The following is a 21367-nucleotide window of genomic DNA, read 5'->3' on the forward strand; positions in this document are numbered from 1 at the left end:
TTCGTTGCTTTCTGCTCACTCTGAGAAAAAAAATTGGCGATCGCTTTGCCGGAAGTTCGGAGGAGAGAGCCGGGGGAGGGACTTTGTTGGAACCGCAACAATGGGAATGCACAGGTCTTTTTCGCTAGTGTTGCAGATTGTTTGCAAGAGTGTAGCGCTTTTCGGAGGGTGAATCCACTTTTCCCGATCTCCCTTTAAGCGCTACAACGAAGCGCTTTTCATGGAACTGTTTCAGGAGTGTGGCAGACTGTGTGTGATGTCTTGGGGAACTGCAAATTAGTAGTGTTTACAATTTGCAAGCCTTCTGCTACATTAAAGTAATGCCGAATGGCCCTAAGTGTTAGCAGGACGTTTAAGCAGAAACTATGGAAAGGAAACTGATGGTCTCACAGCCCAAAAGAGTGGCACGGGTATAGCACAAGGACAAATGAAAGTGTTAAAACACTTCTGCAGTTGAAGAGTTTAATGGGCTTAGAAGAAGAGCGGACTGGAACTGCAAGCAATTCATGGTGGCACTATCACCTCCAAAACTGTCAGTCACTATCAGGCTCTATAGAGAAATAATTTATGTAGAGTGAAGAAAAGTGTGATGTGTGTAGCATTGAGACAAGAAAGTGGTGTACCCTGGCAGTGCTCCTGCATTTTCTATTGTCGTTGTTCAAGCAACTGACTAGATGTCCTCCTGCAACAAAGTTCTATCAAGGCAACAAAAAAATATTTCTGTTTTTTTCCCTCTAGGGCTGAGTGAAGGTGACTTGAATGAATATATGTGTTGACTTTCCAATGTTAAGTAAATTTAGTATGTGCTACATATTGGGAATCTCCACAGAGCTGTAGTGTGTTGAATTGTATACATTTTGCGCACCGCACATTGAATAACACAATGTTTGATATGCTGGTCTCTCAACAAGAGATAATCTTATGAAAATCCCTGTACGGGTGCCCAGGGTTGGTAAGAACAGCCATGCCTCAGAGTTTTTCTTTCCATCGTCTCTTCTACCAAACCCCTGTGACTTGCTCGTTCTGTCAATAGTGTAATGCTTTTTTCTCCAATAGAAACAGGATGTTCCTTTCTCAATTCAATTTCACTTTTTTTCAGAAAGAAGGCAACTGCTAGAGAACATTGTCTCACCTCATTAAAAAGTGAAAAATGACTCACATTATGATAGCAATATATATTATCAACTAGGGGCAAAGCCCGTTGTCTCCAAGAATACAACGGGCGCTAGAGCTTGGCAGTGGGAAGAGAAAGGGGAGGAGTTGTCCAGTCTGTAAGGGCATGGAGTTGAATGTGTGTGTTATGTAGGAGGTTGTGGTGGCGTGGTGGCAAATGAGGGCATGGGTGTGGAGATATGGGTGTCATGAACCTGTGGTGTGGAATGTTAGTTGAATGTGGGACAGGACTGACCTTTGGGAATTGTGGCATAGTGGTTACAGATGAGCTTTCCAGAGTCATGTCTTCAGATATGTGAAGGGAAAATCAGACTGAAGATTCTTCTTAGGGGAAGATTACATGCCAACCAATTCCCCCCAGTTCTGCATCATTTCCCTTCTGGTGTGAATTAGGAGACAGACACCAAAATGCCCCTCTGCCCTAATACACATGGGGTAGTCACAGTACACAGGTGTTCACCCTGTTCCTTCTTTTCCATTTTTTCTCTGTTGATAAAATGTTATGTGTCCACATGCTTCTTTCATGGTTGCTCCTTAGAAGAAGAAAGGATTTTTGTACCCTGTTTTTTACCACCCAAAGGATTCTCAAAGCGGTTTACAAACACCTTTTCCGTTCGTCTCCCGACAATAGTTAACTTGTGAGTTATGTGGGGTTGTGAGAGGTCTGAGAGAACTGGGAATGGGCCGCAGTGACCCAGCAGGCCTCAGGTGTCTCAAAGCATTTTCCAATCGTCTTCCCTTCCTCTCCCAATAGTAGAGTCCCCATGAGGGAGGTGGGGTAGAGAGCCTCACAGGGAAGCTGGCAACCCTAAGAGGAAGACCCTCTGTGCACAGCAGTCTTGACCTAGTAAGTAAGGTTTTTTTATACTGTGTTTTTTTTTTTGCCAGGCCAAGGTTGTAAAAAGTCAAGTCAGTTCCCATGTGTTTCCAGCCATTTACTTGTTCACTATTTACAGGTTCAGGCTGTAAATATTTATTTAGATCTTCCTGCACTTTCCAGACTCACAGGACTGATGCTGGTCTGCCTGTTCTGTGCCCCAGAATACAAACAGCTGCTGGTAAGGGCTGGCCATAGCCCATAGCCCAGGAGGAACACACCTACACCACTCCCTCCCAACTGCAGGCAAACTGCATGGCTTCTTTGAAGGCTGGACTTTGAGGCATTGTACGATTTTGAAGTACCACCTCCAAACCTGCAGGAATATTTCCAACCCAGAGGTAGCCAACCTCCAGGTGGGGCCTGGAGAGCTCCTGGAATTACAGCTAACCTGCAGAGTATAAAGATCAGTTCCCCAGGCAGAAAGGGATACTTTGGATAGAGTTGTGGTAGAGAAGAAACCCATATGGGTTGTTGTTGAATTTAAAGACTTGAGGCCTACTGCACAGGGTTGTTGTGCAGATGAAACACGAGACAAAAGAACACTGTGCAGTGGCCTCAATTCTGCAGAGAGTTGCAAAGAAGAAAGACACATGGCTTGGCTGTGTCTAACCCCCGGGCAGAGCAGTATTTTAAGTGAGAAGGGGCTTTTCTGTGGCCTCCCTGTCAGGCAACTGCTTGGTAGAAGGGGAAAGTCCCCCCCCTCAAAAGGAATGCCCTGAGGCTCCCCTGTGTTGCTCTTGGAAACGCCTCCCTCCCCTCAGTCAGGGCCTGTCAAAGGCTCCTTCGCAGCAGGCCTGAAGGGAGGGGGGAGCACTCTGCAGCCTCCTGCCAGCTCTGTCAGGGTTCTGAGGCAATTTGCAGTTGGACATGACAGTTAGGACAGCCTTGTGGTGAAAAGGGCTGGCGCAGCCTGTCCAAGCCTCCGTTCTCATCCCTTTTGGCAGCCCTGCTGACCTCCTCTCCCTGCGGTGGTCAGGAGCAGACTGACAGCCATGTCTCCAGATTGCCCTGGAACTCTGGTCTGTCCTGGTGAGGGTCAGTCCAGGGCCAAGGGGCCAATCCGGGAGTTTTGATCACAGACACAGCCCACCCCAACACCCCTTACTGCTTTATTAAGAGGGAACAGATGTTTATGTTGTCACACATATTCATTTTGCATCTGGAAATGATGAGGCACTGTTAAACTTCCAAGGCATGGTCAAAGGCTGTGGTATTGTGTTCTGAAAAGGCAAATTATTAAAAGGTAAAGGTATCCCCTGTGCAAGCACCGGGTCATGTCTGACCCTTGGGGTGACGCCCTCTAGCGTTTTCATGGCAGACTCAATACGGGGTGGTTTGCCAGTGCCTTCCCCAGTCATTACCGCTTACCCCCCCAGCAAGCTGGGTACTCATTTGACCGACCTCGGATGGATGGAAGGCTGAGTCAACCTTGAGCCGGCTGCTGGGTCAGAGCTTCAGACAGCATGTCGCTGCCTTACCACACTGCACCACAAGAGGCTCTTCAGATGTATATTAAGGCAGCCTTATTCAACATGTGCAGATGAGTTGGCATGATCATGTAAAATATAGTGAATTAATGTGGCTTCTATAAGAATCTGGGTCTTGACAGATGTTATTTCTTAGTCATTGCATTTGGCCCTTACTTTCTTAAACAGGACAAGAAATAGTTAATTATTGGAATGAATTTTAATAGTCAAAGTGATAATGACCTAATGGCAGAGATGTGGAATGACTTCCATGACCCTAGTTTTTCTGTAGCAATTTTCCATTTCTAAATATGTACAGCTTTGTAAAATTAATGGCAATGATTAGATGCCAATACAATATGGAGACCAAACCATAAATGATAGTATCACCATTGACCCACTTGTGGTGTCTATAAGGATGGTGTCATCATTTTAAAGTCATTTTAATATACCATGACCTTCAGAATTAAATAGTGTACATCGATATCCAAGGCAATTCATGCACCACACTTAATTATCATCTTCCTAAATGAATATTTCAACTCTGTAGTGGTACTGGGATATATGGAGTACATTTTGGTTTTGTTTGCTTAGTAAATATACATCAGGATAAACAAGTTAAATCAGAATATTTGCCTGTTTGTATTTCTCTGGAAAGTGTGCATTTAAATTGCAATTTCAGGAATCCAGAAAACTGGATTTACCACTCTAAGTTGTGCGTCCCATCAGTGAGCAACCAGGGAAAAGACTGCAAGGAGGGGGAAATGCACAATAGTCTCAGCAGCTATTTCCTGCCCTCATACCCACCCTCCCCTATCCAGTTCCTGCTCCAAGTAATTTTTTTAATGTCATTGTCTGTGTTGTAGCATGATAGCAAACAAACATTATCAAAAGTGAAATAAAATCTTCTTTAAAGTGTCCATTGTATTTTTTGGATTAGGCAGGCAAAACATACCCCCTTTTCTCTTTCCTGGAGGTGGGAAATGAGTTGGGAACGAGTGTGGGGATGATCTGGCAGCATTCTCCCAATCATACAGGGGTCTGAGCACCTTGTTTTAAAGCCAACCATTAGCACAACACAGTGCCTTTCTAAAAAATTGGGGGCGGGGGGGGGGAGGGAGAAAGTTTCAGTCCATGAGAGAACTGCTGTGTTGTGATTTGTGTCTTGTGATTGATATGCCAATGAGTGGAGGGGAAAGTTTGTGTTGCTTTCCCTTGCAGCCTCATCAGAAAGCAAAAAGCCTTGATGCAGCAGAGGGAAAACACAGGAGGAATCTCCCCATGAGGAGGGCTGCAAATCCTGTAAGCAGGAAGCCACTCACATTTTACCCCTCCATGCAGAAATGGCCCAAGTTTACCGTAGGGCAATTTCTACAGTGCTTAATTTTCCCTGGATCCTGACATTTAATAACTTCAGAATTCTAAAGCCTTTCTACATACAAATGTAGTCATCATAGATTATGCTAAGAACTGTCCCCCAATAAACACAGTATAAATAGCAAAATGCTAAATAAATTGAAACAGGAAAGAATGCCACTTGATACTGATCATTTTGAACAATTATTATCTAAGGTCTTATTTCAGTGTGCAAATCTTCTAATCTTGTGTTTGTAGCTAAAAACAATCTGATGCATAGAGCATGCCACAAAGTTATAATACAGTACTGCGTGTGCTGTTGAACAAGTTTGAACATTATCTTGAAAGCTGTAATGCATCATTTAAATCCATTATACATGCCATCTTGAAAGCAGAGCCTTATATGTAATGTTCATCAGCTGCCCTATTATGGGAAGCCAACTTGTTTTGAACGAAGCGTGGTTTATCACTACTGCGCAAGTCCTGGAATTTGAAACATCTCGGGGCCTCAACAAAACCCTGGCATCAGTTAGTGTGTCAGCATAGTGGAAGTTAGAATCATGTTTTCCCCCCAAACATGATCCAGATCTTTGATGCAGTTGATTGTATGCTAAAATTGACAACTAATCTTAAGGAGAATAGTGGATTTTTTTTTAACCTGCCATGATTTATTAAGTCTAACTCAGACATAATTTTGCATTTTTAAAATGGCACTGGAACAGTGACACTGAATAATAATACTTCAAGATTCCCCCCCCCCCCGACTGTGTTTTATGCTTACATGCTGTGGTTTGAAGAAGAGGAAGACTGTAAGTACAAACAGATTGAAATACTTTATCATTGTGTTTAATTGTACCATAGTTCTGCTAAGGTCGCCTGGAGAGCCCTTTAACAATGTTCATTCTTAAACAGTTCCTTTTCAGTGATGCAGAGGGAAGAGTATCGATAAAAAGCAACTAGTGTCGGTGTTTAATTTTTACTGAAACAGTTCTAGAAAATCATAAATGGATTGTGCTGCTGTATGGAGTTAGGACATTCTATTTACTAAAGCTTTTCGGACAGGAGCATAAAGTGAATCAGATAAAAATAGCTTTTTCATTGTTTGTAATAGTCTTGCAATGGTTCAAAGGACGAATCAGTTACTTTGAGTGATAATGCATAAACTATTCACTGTTCTGATTGGTATAGAATTGGATGTTACTCAATATAGGTAATGAACTGTCATCACACCTCCTCCCTCCCCAGTATAAGAGAAGAGGTCTTTCATAGCTCTTGTGCTTTTCTGGTTTAGTTTTCTTCCCTATGATACAACTTGGTTACTTCATGAAACCAGTGTCTCATAAAACATTGACAGATATTTTTTATTGTGAAGAGAGAGAATTTGCTTTCATTCTTCGCCCAATTGAATCTCTGCAGTCAAGGAAGGTAAAAATTTTACCACTGGTATTGTTTGAAAACTCTAGGACAAGGAAAGGGGGTGGAATGTACACATATTATGAAGCCAAATTCAGCCACATATTTAGGTTGGCCAGGTACTATATTTAATTATCTTTGAAGGCAGAAAGGATAACTTGGTGGATTTTATGGTTGGTAGGTTGCATTAATCTTGGCTGGCCATATATTATGCATATTTCCTTTTAGTCTTTATTTTCTTAAAGTATATTTCTTGATCCCCACACTTTTTCCATAGGATGTTTTGCTGCATAATGCAGCGATCTGGATCAGAGGCATTGGGAGTAATCCCCCAGTTTTATGCAGGAATTGCATCTGTCTGAGGTTGATGAGTTTTTTCCTACCTAACTTATCCCATGAAGTGATGATCAGTTAGATCCAGGTACATAGGATATACTTGTCTAGAAGGAGTATAAACATGTTTCTCCCATACTAATTTCACATATCTTGTGATTGTAATACAAATTTAAATGTTCTGCGTATTCATTTCAAATTGATTAGCTCTTGGAAATATATTTTGTATCATTCAACAATAATCTGTTATATTGTGATTACATGCCCAAAATGCTCAGAACTGCTTTGCTTGAATTAACTGCAAATTCCACAGAGTAGAAACTTTGTATCTTGAGTGAGTTTGTACCATGTCAAGTAGACTATCATTCTATAACAATATAAAAGCAATTTAGAAAATGAGATACATATACCATCTTTTGCTGTAAACAAAGATCTCAATGTCTCTAAGGCATTCAGCCTGTTTTACTATATGTATAGCAATGTAAAATTCAGTTCTGGTTTTAAATAAATGGTTTATTAAGCATGTAGATTATAATGAAAGGAAATAGTTGCATCTGTATATACAGCCTCAAAATGTTGTTTGGTACTAGAGTTTGGAGAGGATGTATTTTTGGTTGTCTGCTTGTTGCATGCATGTGTCTATCAGACTGGGCAATGAAAAAGAGATGCACAGGATAGCTAGAGGGGAGTATGAATGGCCACAGGCCTCTTAACCTAGCTTCTAAGCTCCACCTCAAGCATAGTGAACAGAGAATCACTGCCTGACTCTCATAGCTCACTTTCTGTTCTGCAGTCAATGCAAACCATTTTCTCCACCTCTGAGTTCAGTCTTCCAGTTTTTACTTACCCAGCCCTGTATAAAAATGTACTTGTGCTACTAATTTGTGGATATTTTCCCAATCTTATTTATGTTGTACAAAACTCATGGTACAAATATTGTGATGCCCAGTCCACATTTGGCCTGAAGTTCTCAATAAACTATAGAGGAGTCTCAGTGTCTGCTCATGTGGTTCCAAAATTGTACCATCATGTGTCTTGTTTATAGAAGAAGCTGGGAGAAAATAGCTGAAACTAAACAAATACTTTGTAAGAATGCTTTAACCTTTATAATTTATGGATGGAAATGAAGGGAACAGAATTTCAGTGTGTGTGTATTCATGCAGTCACACACACACAGACATTCTGAAAAGTACTTTGATTAAACTGTTGGAAAACTCAGTTAATGGAGGCAGTGTTGCTATTTAAGATACACAGGCGAAGCAATTTGAAGACAAGCCAAAATACAATGAGAAGGAATAATGATGACCTTGGTTTATTTTTTGCTCAGTACATTCAGGTTTTGATTGGACTCTGAACAAGGCAACAGTTTTCTTTCCCAGAAAGCACTGCCGTAGTCCTTGGAGGTTTCATATCCTTGTTATCAAAAGCAGCTGGTTCATTTAGGAGCATTTTCATGTGAAGTTCATGGGCTGCAGTGTGGGAAAAGAATTCCTTATTGAGCCCAACCAAGTATAGCTTTTCATGAGAACATTTGTGCACAGAGGTCTATTAGCTTGTTGACCTCTCTAGCATACTATACTGATGATAAATATAAAGTCCTCTATTGAACTGCAGGGTGTCTTGACCCATACATTTGTTATTTCTCTGGGTAGTGGGTATTATTTCCCATAATTAAATAAAGCCTGTGGGAGAAAACTCTGCAACCATTTTACTTTTTAAATAGTTTATCCAAGAAAGTCTATTTGATGAGGAGAGAGGTGATAATAGTTTTTAGCAGTGTATAATGATTGTGCTTACAGCTCAGGGCTCTTCCTTTCATTTCCTTTGAGGGCCAAACTAGAAGTGATATGTAAGTATGCATGTGTCTATCAGTTCATATCTAAATGGGCAGGTATCCTTAAAAACAACAACGGAGCACAGTGAGGGGAGCTGAAATCTCTTCCCTTTCAACACTGCACTTAAGGATTCTTCCACACGGGCTTCAATATCCCCAAGTAAGCTAGGTTGGAAGAACAGTGATGAAACCCACAGAGCACAATGAGTTCTCCTAATCTATATATTAACGGGTACCATATATAGATCACATCTAATTTCTTTATGTAATTATTTAGAATATAAATCCACATTTCTTCAAGAAGACTGTGACCCAAGGTGGGTAACAATAGCAGTTTGTCCCTTACTACTTCTGTCTCTTACTAACTTTTTAAAAAGTTAAAGTATTATTTCCACTGCTGATATAAGTGGGTATCAGTTCCTATCAGTAAACAAATGGTTTTGGGAGCCGAACTTGGTCTGTAGTGGTATTTTGCCATGAGAGCTTGGGCTGGAGTGGCTTCTAAAGAATGGATAATTATGTCCAAAGCTACTGGGTTTTAAAGTTGTGTTCGGCATCATATCAATTGTACAAGAGATAAAGCGAACACTGAATTCTCATCCTGATTACTGAGAGGAAAAACACATTGGCTTTAGAGTGTGAATTGCTTCTATACCTGTGAGCTAGGGTTGCCAGGAAGTGCTTAGCAGCTGGCAGCATGGGATATATATATGCAGCCTCATGTATTCACTAGACATTTGTGCCAAAAGAGGCAAGGGTAACTCCAGAAGTAATTTGAAACTGTATGGTCAACCATAGAGTTTCCAGTCATTTGTCCCTTCTAGTACCTAAAACTGCAAGTATAAATGCTAGATAGTTTCTACACCAAATAAGCCTGTAGGATTTTACTGTGATCCCATTAGCTTGCAAGTACAACTGTTACCTATATTAGCCAAGCACCATCCCCATTGCCCATTACACCACTGGAAATAGCAGTGGGAGATTTTTTTTTTTTACTGCAGCCTTATCTCTTAGGACTGTTATTTATAGTCTGCTTTCATATGGAGATTCAAGGTGAACTATATAGGATGAGTCTCAAGGAAGGTGGATTACATAGGGTATTCAAATACACTCAACAAGTTGGGCATCCAATGACCAATACAACAGGATCGAGACATCAGAAATCTGAAAAAGAATACATATCAAACAGAGCTAAAATGAAGCATGAGCTTTTAAAGATGATACATTAAAGATTTCCTTGAGGAGATCTCTTTGTTCTTGGACCTTAATTTGATAGTTTTGAAAGAACTGCATAATATTTGTTTTAAAAATATGCTTCAAAGTATATTTTAGTATATGCGCTACCAAAGGAGCACATCTTTTTTTTTTAAAGACTTGCACATATGGACAAAGGTTTATTTTGGAGTGGGTGAATCAATATGTCTCTATCCATGCTGCCACTTTACCTGGCCAATGGCTAGGGTATAGCATCTGTCTGTGAACTCAGAGGCAACATCTGATAGCTTCACCTTGGCCATGACACAGATACTCGGAGGCATTAAATAAAAGAAACATTTCTTTTTGGATTGTTTATGGTATTTCTGGATCACAGTTAAATCAGGAAATTTTGGTGGTTGTTATTGTTGGGGGGGGGGTAGCTCAAATGTAATTGAGAATGTTCAGTTCATGCAAAACAGTATTATGTTTTAAAAAAATCATTTTGGATTGTTGGGTGGAAGCTTACCAGATCATTTGCTTAGAACATGGAAGCAGACAAATCTAGAGACAGCTTGCTGTAGAGTGAACATGCTCTGAATGCAACTTTAAAACAAAACATCAGCAGATGAACACTGGAGTCTGCACCCACTGCTTCCATTATGCTCTGACTGCTGCCAATTTATCTTCTCTGACTGGTGAAAATGCAACAAATCTCAATGCAGTTAAGTGCCAAATTTTCCTATATGGAGCAGGAGAGACCAGTAATGGGACAGAAACAGGAATTGCATATGGGAAGGTGGGTATTAAGGGCTTTCAATAATGGATGATGAGGGGAACAAAATATGGAAATCTTGTTTACTGTGGGGGCTCATGGAGCTAAATGGTTCTTGTGAATTGTTTTTATATGGCTGAGTTGAGGCTGGGTGGTTGTAGATGAAGGGCAAGAGGGAATCATGATATTTATTGATTTACTTTCTTCATTTATACCTCACCTTTCTCCCAAATGGAAATCCAAAGCAGCTTACATTGTTTTTCTATTCTCCATTTTATCCTCACAACAGACCTATGAGACATGTTAGTCTGAAAGTATGTGACATAGCAAGATCATCTTGTGAGTTTCAGTGGCAGAACAGGGATTTGAACCTGGATCTCCCAGATCCTACTCTGACTGCTACATCTCTCCTGGGTGCCTGCAATTATTGTCAGGAGCCAAGACCCAGTTAATACCTTCAACCAGCATTCTGTTTTCTAGTGTGCTTCAATATCAGTTCATGCTGTTGGGCCACTTCAAGAAAATCCCAGTAGCTGAAAGACTCTGACCCTGTAATTCCAGGGAGATCAAGCACGCCCTCTTAAGATGCCCTACCTTCAACTCTGCAAGAAATAAATTAATCCTCCCATTATTCCTCCATTAGCTCCAACAAAGAAAAATTAGATTTATCTTGTGGAATAGTAAGGTCCATATTATTAAGCAGGTTGCTAAATTTTGTGCTCATGTGCTTAGCACTCAGGAAAGACAACTCAAGCTCATTTAAAAGTGTTTTAGAGGAATTTTATTATGCAATTTTTAATGTACCTATTAATCATGCAATTTAAAATATTTTTGTATTGGTTCCCAGTGTTCTTTGATATCTGTTTTATCTGGCCATGGTGCTGTATTAAATAAATTTGATTTCCATGAAGATTGCCCAGCAGAGGTCTTTGCTCTATTTAATATATATCCGTCTTTTCTCGGAGGATAGTAAAACTAACTAGGGGAATTTTATGAACTGGATCTTGGTGTGTGTTCTTTTCCCCTTTAGGGGAGATTTCAAGATTTGTTAGCAAAACTTTTAGTGGAATCTCTTCACTTCCTGCAAATAATTTTACTACTACATTTTTCTGAGCTAGGTCAATATGGTTGAATTGTGAAGGAATTCTGTAAGATGTAGTTAAGGTCAATAGATATGTCTTGCAGCTTGTCTCCTCAGTGTGTTTATCTTTATATCATCCCCTTATGATGACTATACAGTAGGACTGGTGGATGAACATACTACATTTATGGACCCTGCATCCTTTGAGATTGGACCTTAAATATTTCAGATGTGCTGGGGCACGTTTGTGATTGCTAGACTGGAATGAAAACATATTAAGGGTTTGGGGTTTTTACTCCCCCACCTCATGAGTAATTTTTAAAATATGCTTAGTGTGTTACTATAGAATGGGTGAATTAATAAACTATCCAAGCAGAAAATTCATCTCTATGATCTAACTTTGGTCTGGTGCAATGAAAGGCTTAACAACCCAGTGAATTCTTTCTGTTTCTATGAATAGACATGCTGTGGGATTTAAACAGGAAGTGTCCTTATTTTAGCATGGTTCTTTCTCTTCTCCTCCCCCCAATTAACTGTGAATGTATGATAGCTAGAGAAGAGCTGATTAAAAGTAAATTAACTCAACCAGACACATGAGCAGAGTTGTAATTTGAGAGACAGCATCTAAGATAACATGGGTTCTTATAACTGAATACAGACTATTTCTCTTAAAGTCCATTTAGAGTGCAATCTCCTGATGGCACAAACTAAGGAAACCCCTATTCTTTAAATAATGGAAGATACAATTAAAATATGTATTCACTTGTTCAAATATCATTTGTCTTAATGCGGTTTGTGTATTAAAATAGTTTTCTTCAATGAGACTGCACATAACTGTCTCTTGAGCATCAACACAAGGTCCTGATTTGGACAATATATGCTATAGATATTGGTGAGTAACTTTGCACCTATACTCCCTGTTCAAACAGTAAACTGGTCTTTAAAACTGGAGTTCATGAACTGAAGAGCTGAGAGGAACTACCATAAATTTTTGGTGCAATTCATGGTAGATTGTGATGGTTCATGAAGATCAGAAAGCAGGGATTATCCCTGCTTTCTACTCATCGTGATAAACAGCTAAGTAGCTAGGAGCTGCATTCAAACCCTGCAGTCAGCTCCCTACAACCTTTTAAACCATTGCTGCATTCTGTTCCCAATAGATATCTGCCCCTGCTTTCTGCTCCCCAGGAAAGGCTATACATTGCAGAAAGGAAGGTTTAAATGGCTCCCAGACATTTAAACCCTGCTTTTTGTTCTCCATGGATTTTAAGGTGAGCAGAAAGTAGATATATTTAAATGACCCTGCTTTCTTTTCCCCACAGAAAACTATGGGAAGCAGAAATGTTTAAACAGAAGGATTCCCAGGGCTGTCTTCTATTTGCCACAGCTAGCATAAAGGTAGAAATACCCCTTCCTAGTATATCCTCCCTTTCTCCTTCCTGGTATATCCTCCCTTTCTGCAGAAGACAACTCAAAGTAGCTGTACACAGCTTTCTTTTTTTCTTTTCTTTCTTTTCTTGGTGCTGTTTTGCTGTTTCTTTATAGACAGCCTGAAATAGCTGAGTGGTTTCAGCTATTTAGGAGACTTTCTATAAACCCACTCAAATGGACTGCGGTCACTTACAATGCAATTTGCTGGGCCACAAGCTGTACTGTCTGCAATCTAGCCTTTTAGTTCAGTGGTCCCCAACCTTTTTATCACCAGGGACCAGTCAACGCTTGACAATTTTACTGAGGCCCGGTGTGGGGTAGTCTTTTGCTGAGAGATGTCACCGCCGCCTGAGCCCCTGCTCCACTTGCTTTCCCGCTGGCGCCCCTGACTTCCCACCGGCCGCTGGAGAGCATCAAAGGTGAGCCGGCGGCAGAGTGGCAGGGCAGCCCCCAAGGCAGCAGCTGGGGAGGAGGACAAGGAGGAGCCATGGCCAGGTACCGACTGATCTACGGACCGGTACTGGTCCCCGGACCGGGGGTCGGGGACCACTGTCTTAGTTTGTTTCAGGGTTTGAACCACAAACCAACCAAACTGCATTTTCTTGGTTTGTGCCTGTTCCTATACTGAGATTTTACTCAGTTTCATACATTTTGAGGGCAGCCTGGGGGAACATTGTGGATGATGTGATGTCATTTCCATGTGATCACCTAGAAATAGCATCATACCTGCCCACCCAGTGATGCGCTAGAAATTTACCCAATTTTCTGACTTAGACCTTAAAGATTAGGAGAGCATCATAAATATCTGTGGTGTCACTTCTGCATGATAAGAATGTTAGAGAAGATTTATTTATTTATGCTTCAACTTTTATACTGCCACGGTTGGCATTGCTGTCTCATGGTGGTTCACAACATAAAACAGTAAAAATAAAATAAAATCCATAAACCCTCCCAATAACAGTTATAATAGACTAGGGGCAAAGCCCGTTGTCTCCAAGTATACAACGGATGTTAAACCTTGGCAGTAGGAAGAGGAAGGGGAGGAGTGTCCAGTCTTTAAGGGCATGGGATTGAATGTTGAGGCCTACTACACAGGGTTGTTGTGCAGATGAAACAGGAGACAAAAGAGCCAGTTTCCTCTGCAGAATAACGCTGTGCAGTGGCCTCAAACCTGCAGAGACTTACAAAGAAGAAAAACACATGGCTTGGCTGTCTCTAACCCCTGGCCAGAGCAGTATTTTAAGTGAAAAGGGGCTTTTCTGTGGCCTCCCTGTCAGGCAACTGTTTGGCAGAAGGGGAAAGTCCCCCCCCTCAAAATCAAGGTCCTCAGGCTCCCCTGCGTTGCTCTTGGAAAGGCCTCCTTCCCTCAGTCGGGGCCTGTCAGAGGCTCCTTCGCAGCAGGCCTGAAGGGAAGGAGGGGGAGGGGAGCACTCTCCAGCCTCCTGCCAGCTCTGTCAGGGTTTCTGAGGCAATTTGCAGTTGGACATGACAGTTAGGACAGCCTTGAGGTGAAAAGGGCTGGCACAGCCTCTGTTCTCATCCCCCTTGGCAGCCCTACTGACCTCCTATCCCTTCGGTGATCACGAGCAGACTGGCAGCCAGACTGGGTTGGGTGAATGGAATTTTGGTGTCCTGGTGAGGGGCCAATAGGAAGGCACTTCGTGTGCCTCCCCATTGGCTGCTTGGCCCTGGATAGACACTCGGAGGGCCCAATCAGGAGCCGTTTCGCGGCTCCTAATTGGGCCGTCTGAGTTTTTATCCTGGACAGGGCCCGCCCTAACTCCTCCCCAGGTGGCCTTACCCTTTTATTTAACTGCAGGAGCGGTTAAAGATGGTGGCATGAAACAACTAACTCCCAACTCTGCTGTTCAAGCCTTGGGACCAACAAACATGGTCCTAGATGAAATAAGACCCATGGGCACAGATCGTAGAAGCATACTATCATAGTAACATAACTGGGGCGGGACCCACTAAATAGTAACTCTGGTCATACACCCATGGCCTCAACCAAACACCTGGCAGAAGAGCTCTGTTTTGCAGGCCCAGCAGTTCTGGGATCCTGTTGATCCCCCCACATACACACACACCAAGGAGCCTCTGCCACTCCTCTGCTTTGGTAATCTTCCTGTTCTAAATCTCTACTTTTCCCCACTCTGATCTTTATGATGAAATAGGGACAGCTACTAGGGTTGTCAGCCCTGAGACTCTCAATAGTGTGAGTTCTTTTGGTGAGCCTCTGTGGAAGAATAAAGACTATATATATCATGTGAAATTTCTTGAGAATTGTGTGACATTGTTCACCTCCTGATGCTCAACTTGATAGCAAGTGGGCACTTGAGGGCAGGGGTGGGAGCTTGCCTACCACACAAGGGCAATATGGTAAGACTAAGTCCCCAGGATATCAGCATGCTCTTGCTGCAACTCACACAAAAGTGATCAGGGAACTATATTGTCTGGAGGCCAAAATATGATGCTGGACTTCTGAAGGCAGGTGCAATGCTGATTTTATTCTGGTGTTACGCAATATTGGCTACCTGCTTATATTGAGATGGCAATTCTTGCTGACATACTGGCAGAATCCATGACCTAAGGCAGCTGTTTTCATCCTTTTGATCATTGAAGAACCCCTGAAATATTTTTCAGGCTTCAGGGAACCCTAAAATTGGTGACATGCCCCTTCAAAAAACTGGGCACTGAAATAAGATGCAGGAGCCAACCAACCAATCAATTGATCACTTACCCTTTCCATTGTAGAAAAAGAGATTAAGCCTGTAGAGCAAAGGGGAAGTGGGCTCTAGTGATGTCTTCCCCACCCAGCGGAAGGTTATTTCACAAAGGTAGAATCAAAATCCCACCTTCAAGTAAATTTTAAAAATGCCCACTCAACTCCGCAGTGCCACAAAACGCAGTGGAGCTGAGTGGGGATTTCTGTCCCCTTCGGGCCACTGCCAACCACAGAGGCCTCCAATGGGACAGGCCACGTTGGGCCCCATGACAGACCGGGGAACATATATATTTCAGTGTTCCTGTAATGTGGGGCAACAGAGAGCCTAACGTGCACCAAGCTGGGTTTGATTCTGCACTCCCCCACATGCAGCCAGCTGGGTGACCTTGGGCTCGCCCAGCACTGATAAAACTGTTCTGATGGAGCAGTAATATCAGGGCTCTTTCAGCCTCACCTACCTCACAGGGTATCTGTTGTGGGGAGAGGAAAGGGAAGGTGACTCTAAGCCGCTTTGAGATTCCTTCTGGCAGAGAAAAACAGCATATAAGAACCAACTCTTCTTCTTCAAAAGACTGAGAGAGAATGCCTTAGTCATCAAATAGCCCACAGGTGAACTGAGAAGTTTGAGAGATGACGGGGACTCCTCATTATAATGTTTATACATGTAACTACTATGATATTGCAGTTTTCCCTGTCCATGTATTTTCCTCTCTATCTGTATGCGTGAGCCAAAGTTGTTCAGGTGCCTCTGCAAAAGGAGAACACAAAGAGGCTAAGAACAGTACCACAGCCAGACAAAGTGTTCCTGCCTCCTCCCAGGCAACTGCCTCATGCTTTAATTTGATTTTTCTCATTTTGTTGATCCTTGTGGAGTACTCAAGACACATGAAGCAGCAGAACTGGAGAAATAAATCCTTCTTCACAGTTTTCACATGCACTTTTCCAAGCCTGTTTGGGCTCTCTCTCTCTCTCTTTTTAATGAAGCTGTTCCCCATAGTTGCTGTGCCACTGCGAGGAACACATGAAACCATGTAAGAGTTCATAAAACAGTTAATCGACAGTTTATCTCTGAATGCATTTGTTGATAAAGTAGCACTCGTACCATGATACCTAAAGTTTTGGCTAGGTTCAAGTTATTCATGAAATAAGTCAACTATATTGTTGAAGAAGATTTTTTATTTATTGGTTTCTTCCAATGTTGGATTCTATACTGAAATGTTGTCACTTGAGTTTACAGAGTTCCAGACTTCTCCATCAAGGCCCAATAGCTTGAGAAAAGAAAGAATATTTATAGGAAAGCAATGAAGGAAAATGTAATTTTAACCTTGTTTTATTAATACAGTTAATATGCCAAAATGGCAAAAATTGTATTTTAATGATTTTAAAATGAGCAAAGCAATAAATTCTCTATATAATAAGGAAGTTCAGACTCTCACTAATGCATCTATATTTAATGGAAAAGAATTCAATAATATTTTTCATTCAGTACAATGTGAATAAGCTTTTGAAACTTTTCCTTGGCCAAGCCTTGTAAAGCCCAGCTAACTGCATCCCTTTTGTACTTACTGCTTTCTTTAGAAACATGGCTGTTCTGTGTGTAGATGTGCTGGTTGCCAAAATGTGAGCAGGGACAGGGCTTAAAGGTTCCCATCATTTGGAGAGGAACCCTAAGAGAAAAAATTCTTGCTTTGATCAGTGAAGCCTCTGCCGGATCCCTCCAGAAGAGATAAGAAGAGAATCATGTTTCATGCAAGTAGTGAATGTTAACTTTAGGGGAAAACATAAAGGCATTACTTCTCACCTTGAGTGTTGAGACTGAAGGGAGAAGTGAGTCTGGTCTGGAGGTTAAAATAATTAATATTACAGTTTAAGAACCATAAGGTGAATCAGGTGTGTATGCAGGTGCAGTATTCCTTTTGATAATAATCCAACAAGAACTGTTTTCTTTGACCTTCTCAGCTGGATGGAATTAAGTGGCAAGGGGAAAAGGTAAATGTATTATTTATGAATTTAAGTATTTATACACACAGTTGTTTGCAGACTAATTTCACAAAATTATGGAATCAAATAACTGTTGTTAAAACATTAAAAGAACAACTAAACAGCAACATACCAAAACAGAAATATCAGCAGTATCATCCAGCCAGAAATATTTTTAAAATGTGTGATGATGTGTAATCCTTATCCATTGTTCCTCTTAATATCTGTGAAGCAGCCTAGAGGGTGGAACCTGTCCTGGGTGTCCAAGTTGGAATAGGGCAAATCATGGTGCAGCCAGCCAAGCTCCCACCCTCCATCCCTGGACTCCAGCCTCCTTGCTCTCAGACACGCCTCAGTGCTTGGAGCCAGCAGCAGGTAAGGGGAGAGAGCCCTGGGCAAAGGGCAAAGCAGGCAAAGGTGGGGGGCCTGCTAACAAGCGCCTCTTGGCCTACTAGGTTGGGTCTGCTAATGAGAGCCTCTTGGCCTGCTAGGCTGGGCCTGCTAAGGAGCTCTGTTCCAGGCTTGCTAATAAGCTGGCGAGCTTCCGTCTACCCCACTTTGCCCGCTTCACACGAGCTGACTGCGAGCTGCAGCCCAAAGCCACCTTAAGCTGCTTGGCCAGGGGCGGGGGCCCTTTCAAGGACCATCCTTTTCTGGTGTTTCAATCCACTCCTTCTGGGAGGCGAGAAACTGCATGTAGAAAAAAACAAAATTACCAGTTATCTGAATATACAGATTTTCAGCTTCAGAATATATACAATAGAACCTCATGTGTTGCATACTGAGGTTTTATGCAGATATAAAATCTGTGTATTGCCTATTTCAGAAAAAGTGGCAAGGGTACCAGAAAGACTGAAGGTAGCATGTACTCTCAACATATGCATTTTGCAGGCTCCTGGTATGCCTAATTGTAACATCAGGACATATTCATTAATTCAATCATTCATTTAGAGTGGGAACATTCACTTTACCAGTAAAACTAGGTACCTGTATAAATAGTTGTTTAAATTATGCATTCAGCTCTCTACAAATCAAATGTTGCCATCTCAGCTGTCATAGGAAGAGTTGAACTTTTCTTTGGGGGAGAGGCTAATGAGGGGCCTTCAGTGTCAAGTAAGGGCTAATGGAAAATAGAGGTTAGATAACCCTAATTAAACATTTGACTGAATTTCTCAATGAATAATGAGCCAGGGGATGGGTTGATGGATTCCTATATTGTATGGGAAACAGGTAGATGCTGTTGAACCAGTGATAGGACTCTGGTGGAAGTTGCATAGTAAGGAAGATTCCTGAATAATCAAAGAGTGTATCTTGTTATCTTACAAACCCTGATAATTCCTTATAGCCAATAGTTGATGAGCCTCAGAGGAGCACAATATGGACCCATTAATAAGATAATGCGGAATCCCTGGGGAACCAGACTGCTTCCTCTAGTAGGAGTCCCTGCCTATTCTTGTCCTTGATTATGAAAGCATGACCATCCTTTGCAGCTTAGACATCATAAAGTCTGAGATGATAGCGGTGTTCAGAAGCAAACTTCCTGGCCATGGGCTATTGTGGGTTTACCAGTTAGGGAGTGTACACATGTATCTTTGGGTTTAACGTTACATAATCAACTGAATCAAGGGTTTTACACTACTCATATTTATGTTTGAAATTTGGGTTTTTAAAAATAAAAAATAGTTACAATTTACAGAGGTGTTAATATTTGGGGAAAATATAAATGAGATTGGAGGTTTTAAATTTTAACTGGAAATATTTTTACTTGTATTACAACTGTTATTGTAAACCACCTTGAGCCACAGTGGTAGAATTGTTTTAATAAAAATTGAAAAAAGCCAATGCAGTGCAAAGGTTTATCTTACCTAATGTTAAAGGTAAAGGTATCCCCTGTGCAAGCACCAAGTCATATCTGACCCTTGGGGCGATGTCCTCTAGCATTTTCTTGGCAGACTTAATATGGTTTGCATTCCCTTCCCTAGTCATTACCATTTTACCCCCCAGCAAACTGGGTATTCATTTTACCAACCTCGGAAGGATGGAAGGCTGAGTCAACCTTGAGCCGTCTGCTGAGATCGAACTCCCAGCCTCATAGTCAGAGCTTCAGACAGCATGTTGGCTGCCTTACCACCCTGCGCAGAGAAAAACAGAACCTTTCCAAGGCAATTAGTACAATAAATTTTATATATCAATAATTTTTTAAGGACCAACCAAAACGGTTTCTAGATATACTCCGTTTTCACAATTTTCCTTCAGTGGTTGATATCAAAAAACTGACTGACATTCCCCACAATACTTTACAGAGCCTATCTATATATATAAAAATTGCTTGATAAGAGTATAAGGAATCAACCACTGAAGAAAAATTGTGAAAACGGAGTATATCTAGAAACCGTTTTGGTTGGTCCTTAAAAAATTATTGATATATAAAATTTATTGTACCAATTGCCTTGGAAAGGTTCTGTTTTTCTCTGTTTATGTTTTGAACCTTTCTTCCTTTCTCCTATTACCACCCTGTGCAACAAGAGGCTCTTACCTAAGGTTAACCTCCAGTAAATGCTCCAGCTGGCAATTCTCTTGGCAGTTTTTACTGTGACTTTTTGAATACAGTTTCAACCAACCATTGTGGTTTATGAGTATAGAACAGCTTCTAATCCTGTGTTCATACTGTCCCTTTCCTAAAAATGAGATTTAATATCACCTATATTCCCCCAGCAAAACAGAGCTAAAGGCTTACCTGGAGCAAGGCTAATCACCAAACCTTTATTGGCATAACAGTAAGAGGCAAGTTCAGCCAAGCAGGGTAAAATTATAATAGAATAAAATAAGCTAATATTATAGACTAAAATACAGTAAAATCAGCTGATTAAAACATCTTAATTATAGCTCGATAAACAGCCATTAAAAATTCAGGTACACACAATGTGGTCTCTGCAGAAAGATCATTAAGCAGAAACTGGAGTGTAGCTTCATCATTTACTAGACCCCTGGGACAAGTAGAGGATCCAGAAGTTTTCTGCGAAGACTCACATGAAGTTCACAATCTAAAATAATGTGAGGTTGAATCGGGACAGTTCGCAGAACATGGACACGATCTTTCCCTCCTTGAAACATGCTGGTATCTTCCTGCAAGGACTCTTGAGGGAAGACAACTCATTCTTGCCAGCATGAAAACTCTACGGAGGGCTGGATTAGTAAGATTATAAAAATAATTAACAATTTCCCCTCAATTTAATCGAATTCCCAGAGCAGCAGGAGAACATACACAGGGTTGTGCTGGAAACATTTTGGATTGTTCAGCCGCCACTAATCTTTGTTTCAAAATTTTTTGACACATTAAACATAAGGAAAAAATCTGTTGAAAATCCTAGTTCTACAATTTTAGATTCAATACTGAGAAACCATGAGCTGCATTGTGGGTCCATCTTTAAGTAAAAGAGTAAGCTATGTGACTCCACCCTGAAAAGTATTTTAAGCCAAAATTTAAAAATTATCAGCCAAGCCTTGGTTTCTAAAAAATGTTGGCCAAGCTTAGCACACAGCACACTATAGGGTACACACATGGGAGCACCAAGAATTTGATGGTAGAAGGTTCCCTGAATCCCTTCTATCTTCCTATTGAAAGCCTTTGCCCAAATTGGAATAACATAAAACAACTGGGATAAAGTTTTAGCATTAAAGATTCTTATGGCCACTGGGACAAATTGATTGCCTTCCAAAAATAAA

The 21367-nt window shown here is 41.3% G+C and overlaps 1 protein-coding gene across 18 annotated transcripts in view; it reads left to right on the forward strand.

Annotated features, from left to right (window-relative positions):
• The window catches only part of DMD (dystrophin), a 1311735-nt gene that overhangs the window by 196463 nt on the left and 1093905 nt on the right, over window positions 1–21367 (forward strand). The window contains exon 1 of one of the 18 annotated variants that reach the window (XM_077342962.1): window positions 5393–5684. The exons of the other annotated variants lie outside the window; for them this stretch is intronic. Coding sequence (XP_077199077.1) covers window positions 5657–5684 — 28 coding nt within the window. The 5' untranslated portion in view covers window positions 5393–5656. Of the gene's footprint in view, window positions 1–5392; window positions 5685–21367 lie in introns of those variants that run through there. 18 annotated transcript variants of the gene reach the window in all.

This window comes from Paroedura picta, chromosome 6 (assembly GCF_049243985.1).
Source record: "Paroedura picta isolate Pp20150507F chromosome 6, Ppicta_v3.0, whole genome shotgun sequence".
NCBI classification, from domain to species: domain Eukaryota; kingdom Metazoa; phylum Chordata; class Lepidosauria; order Squamata; family Gekkonidae; genus Paroedura; species Paroedura picta.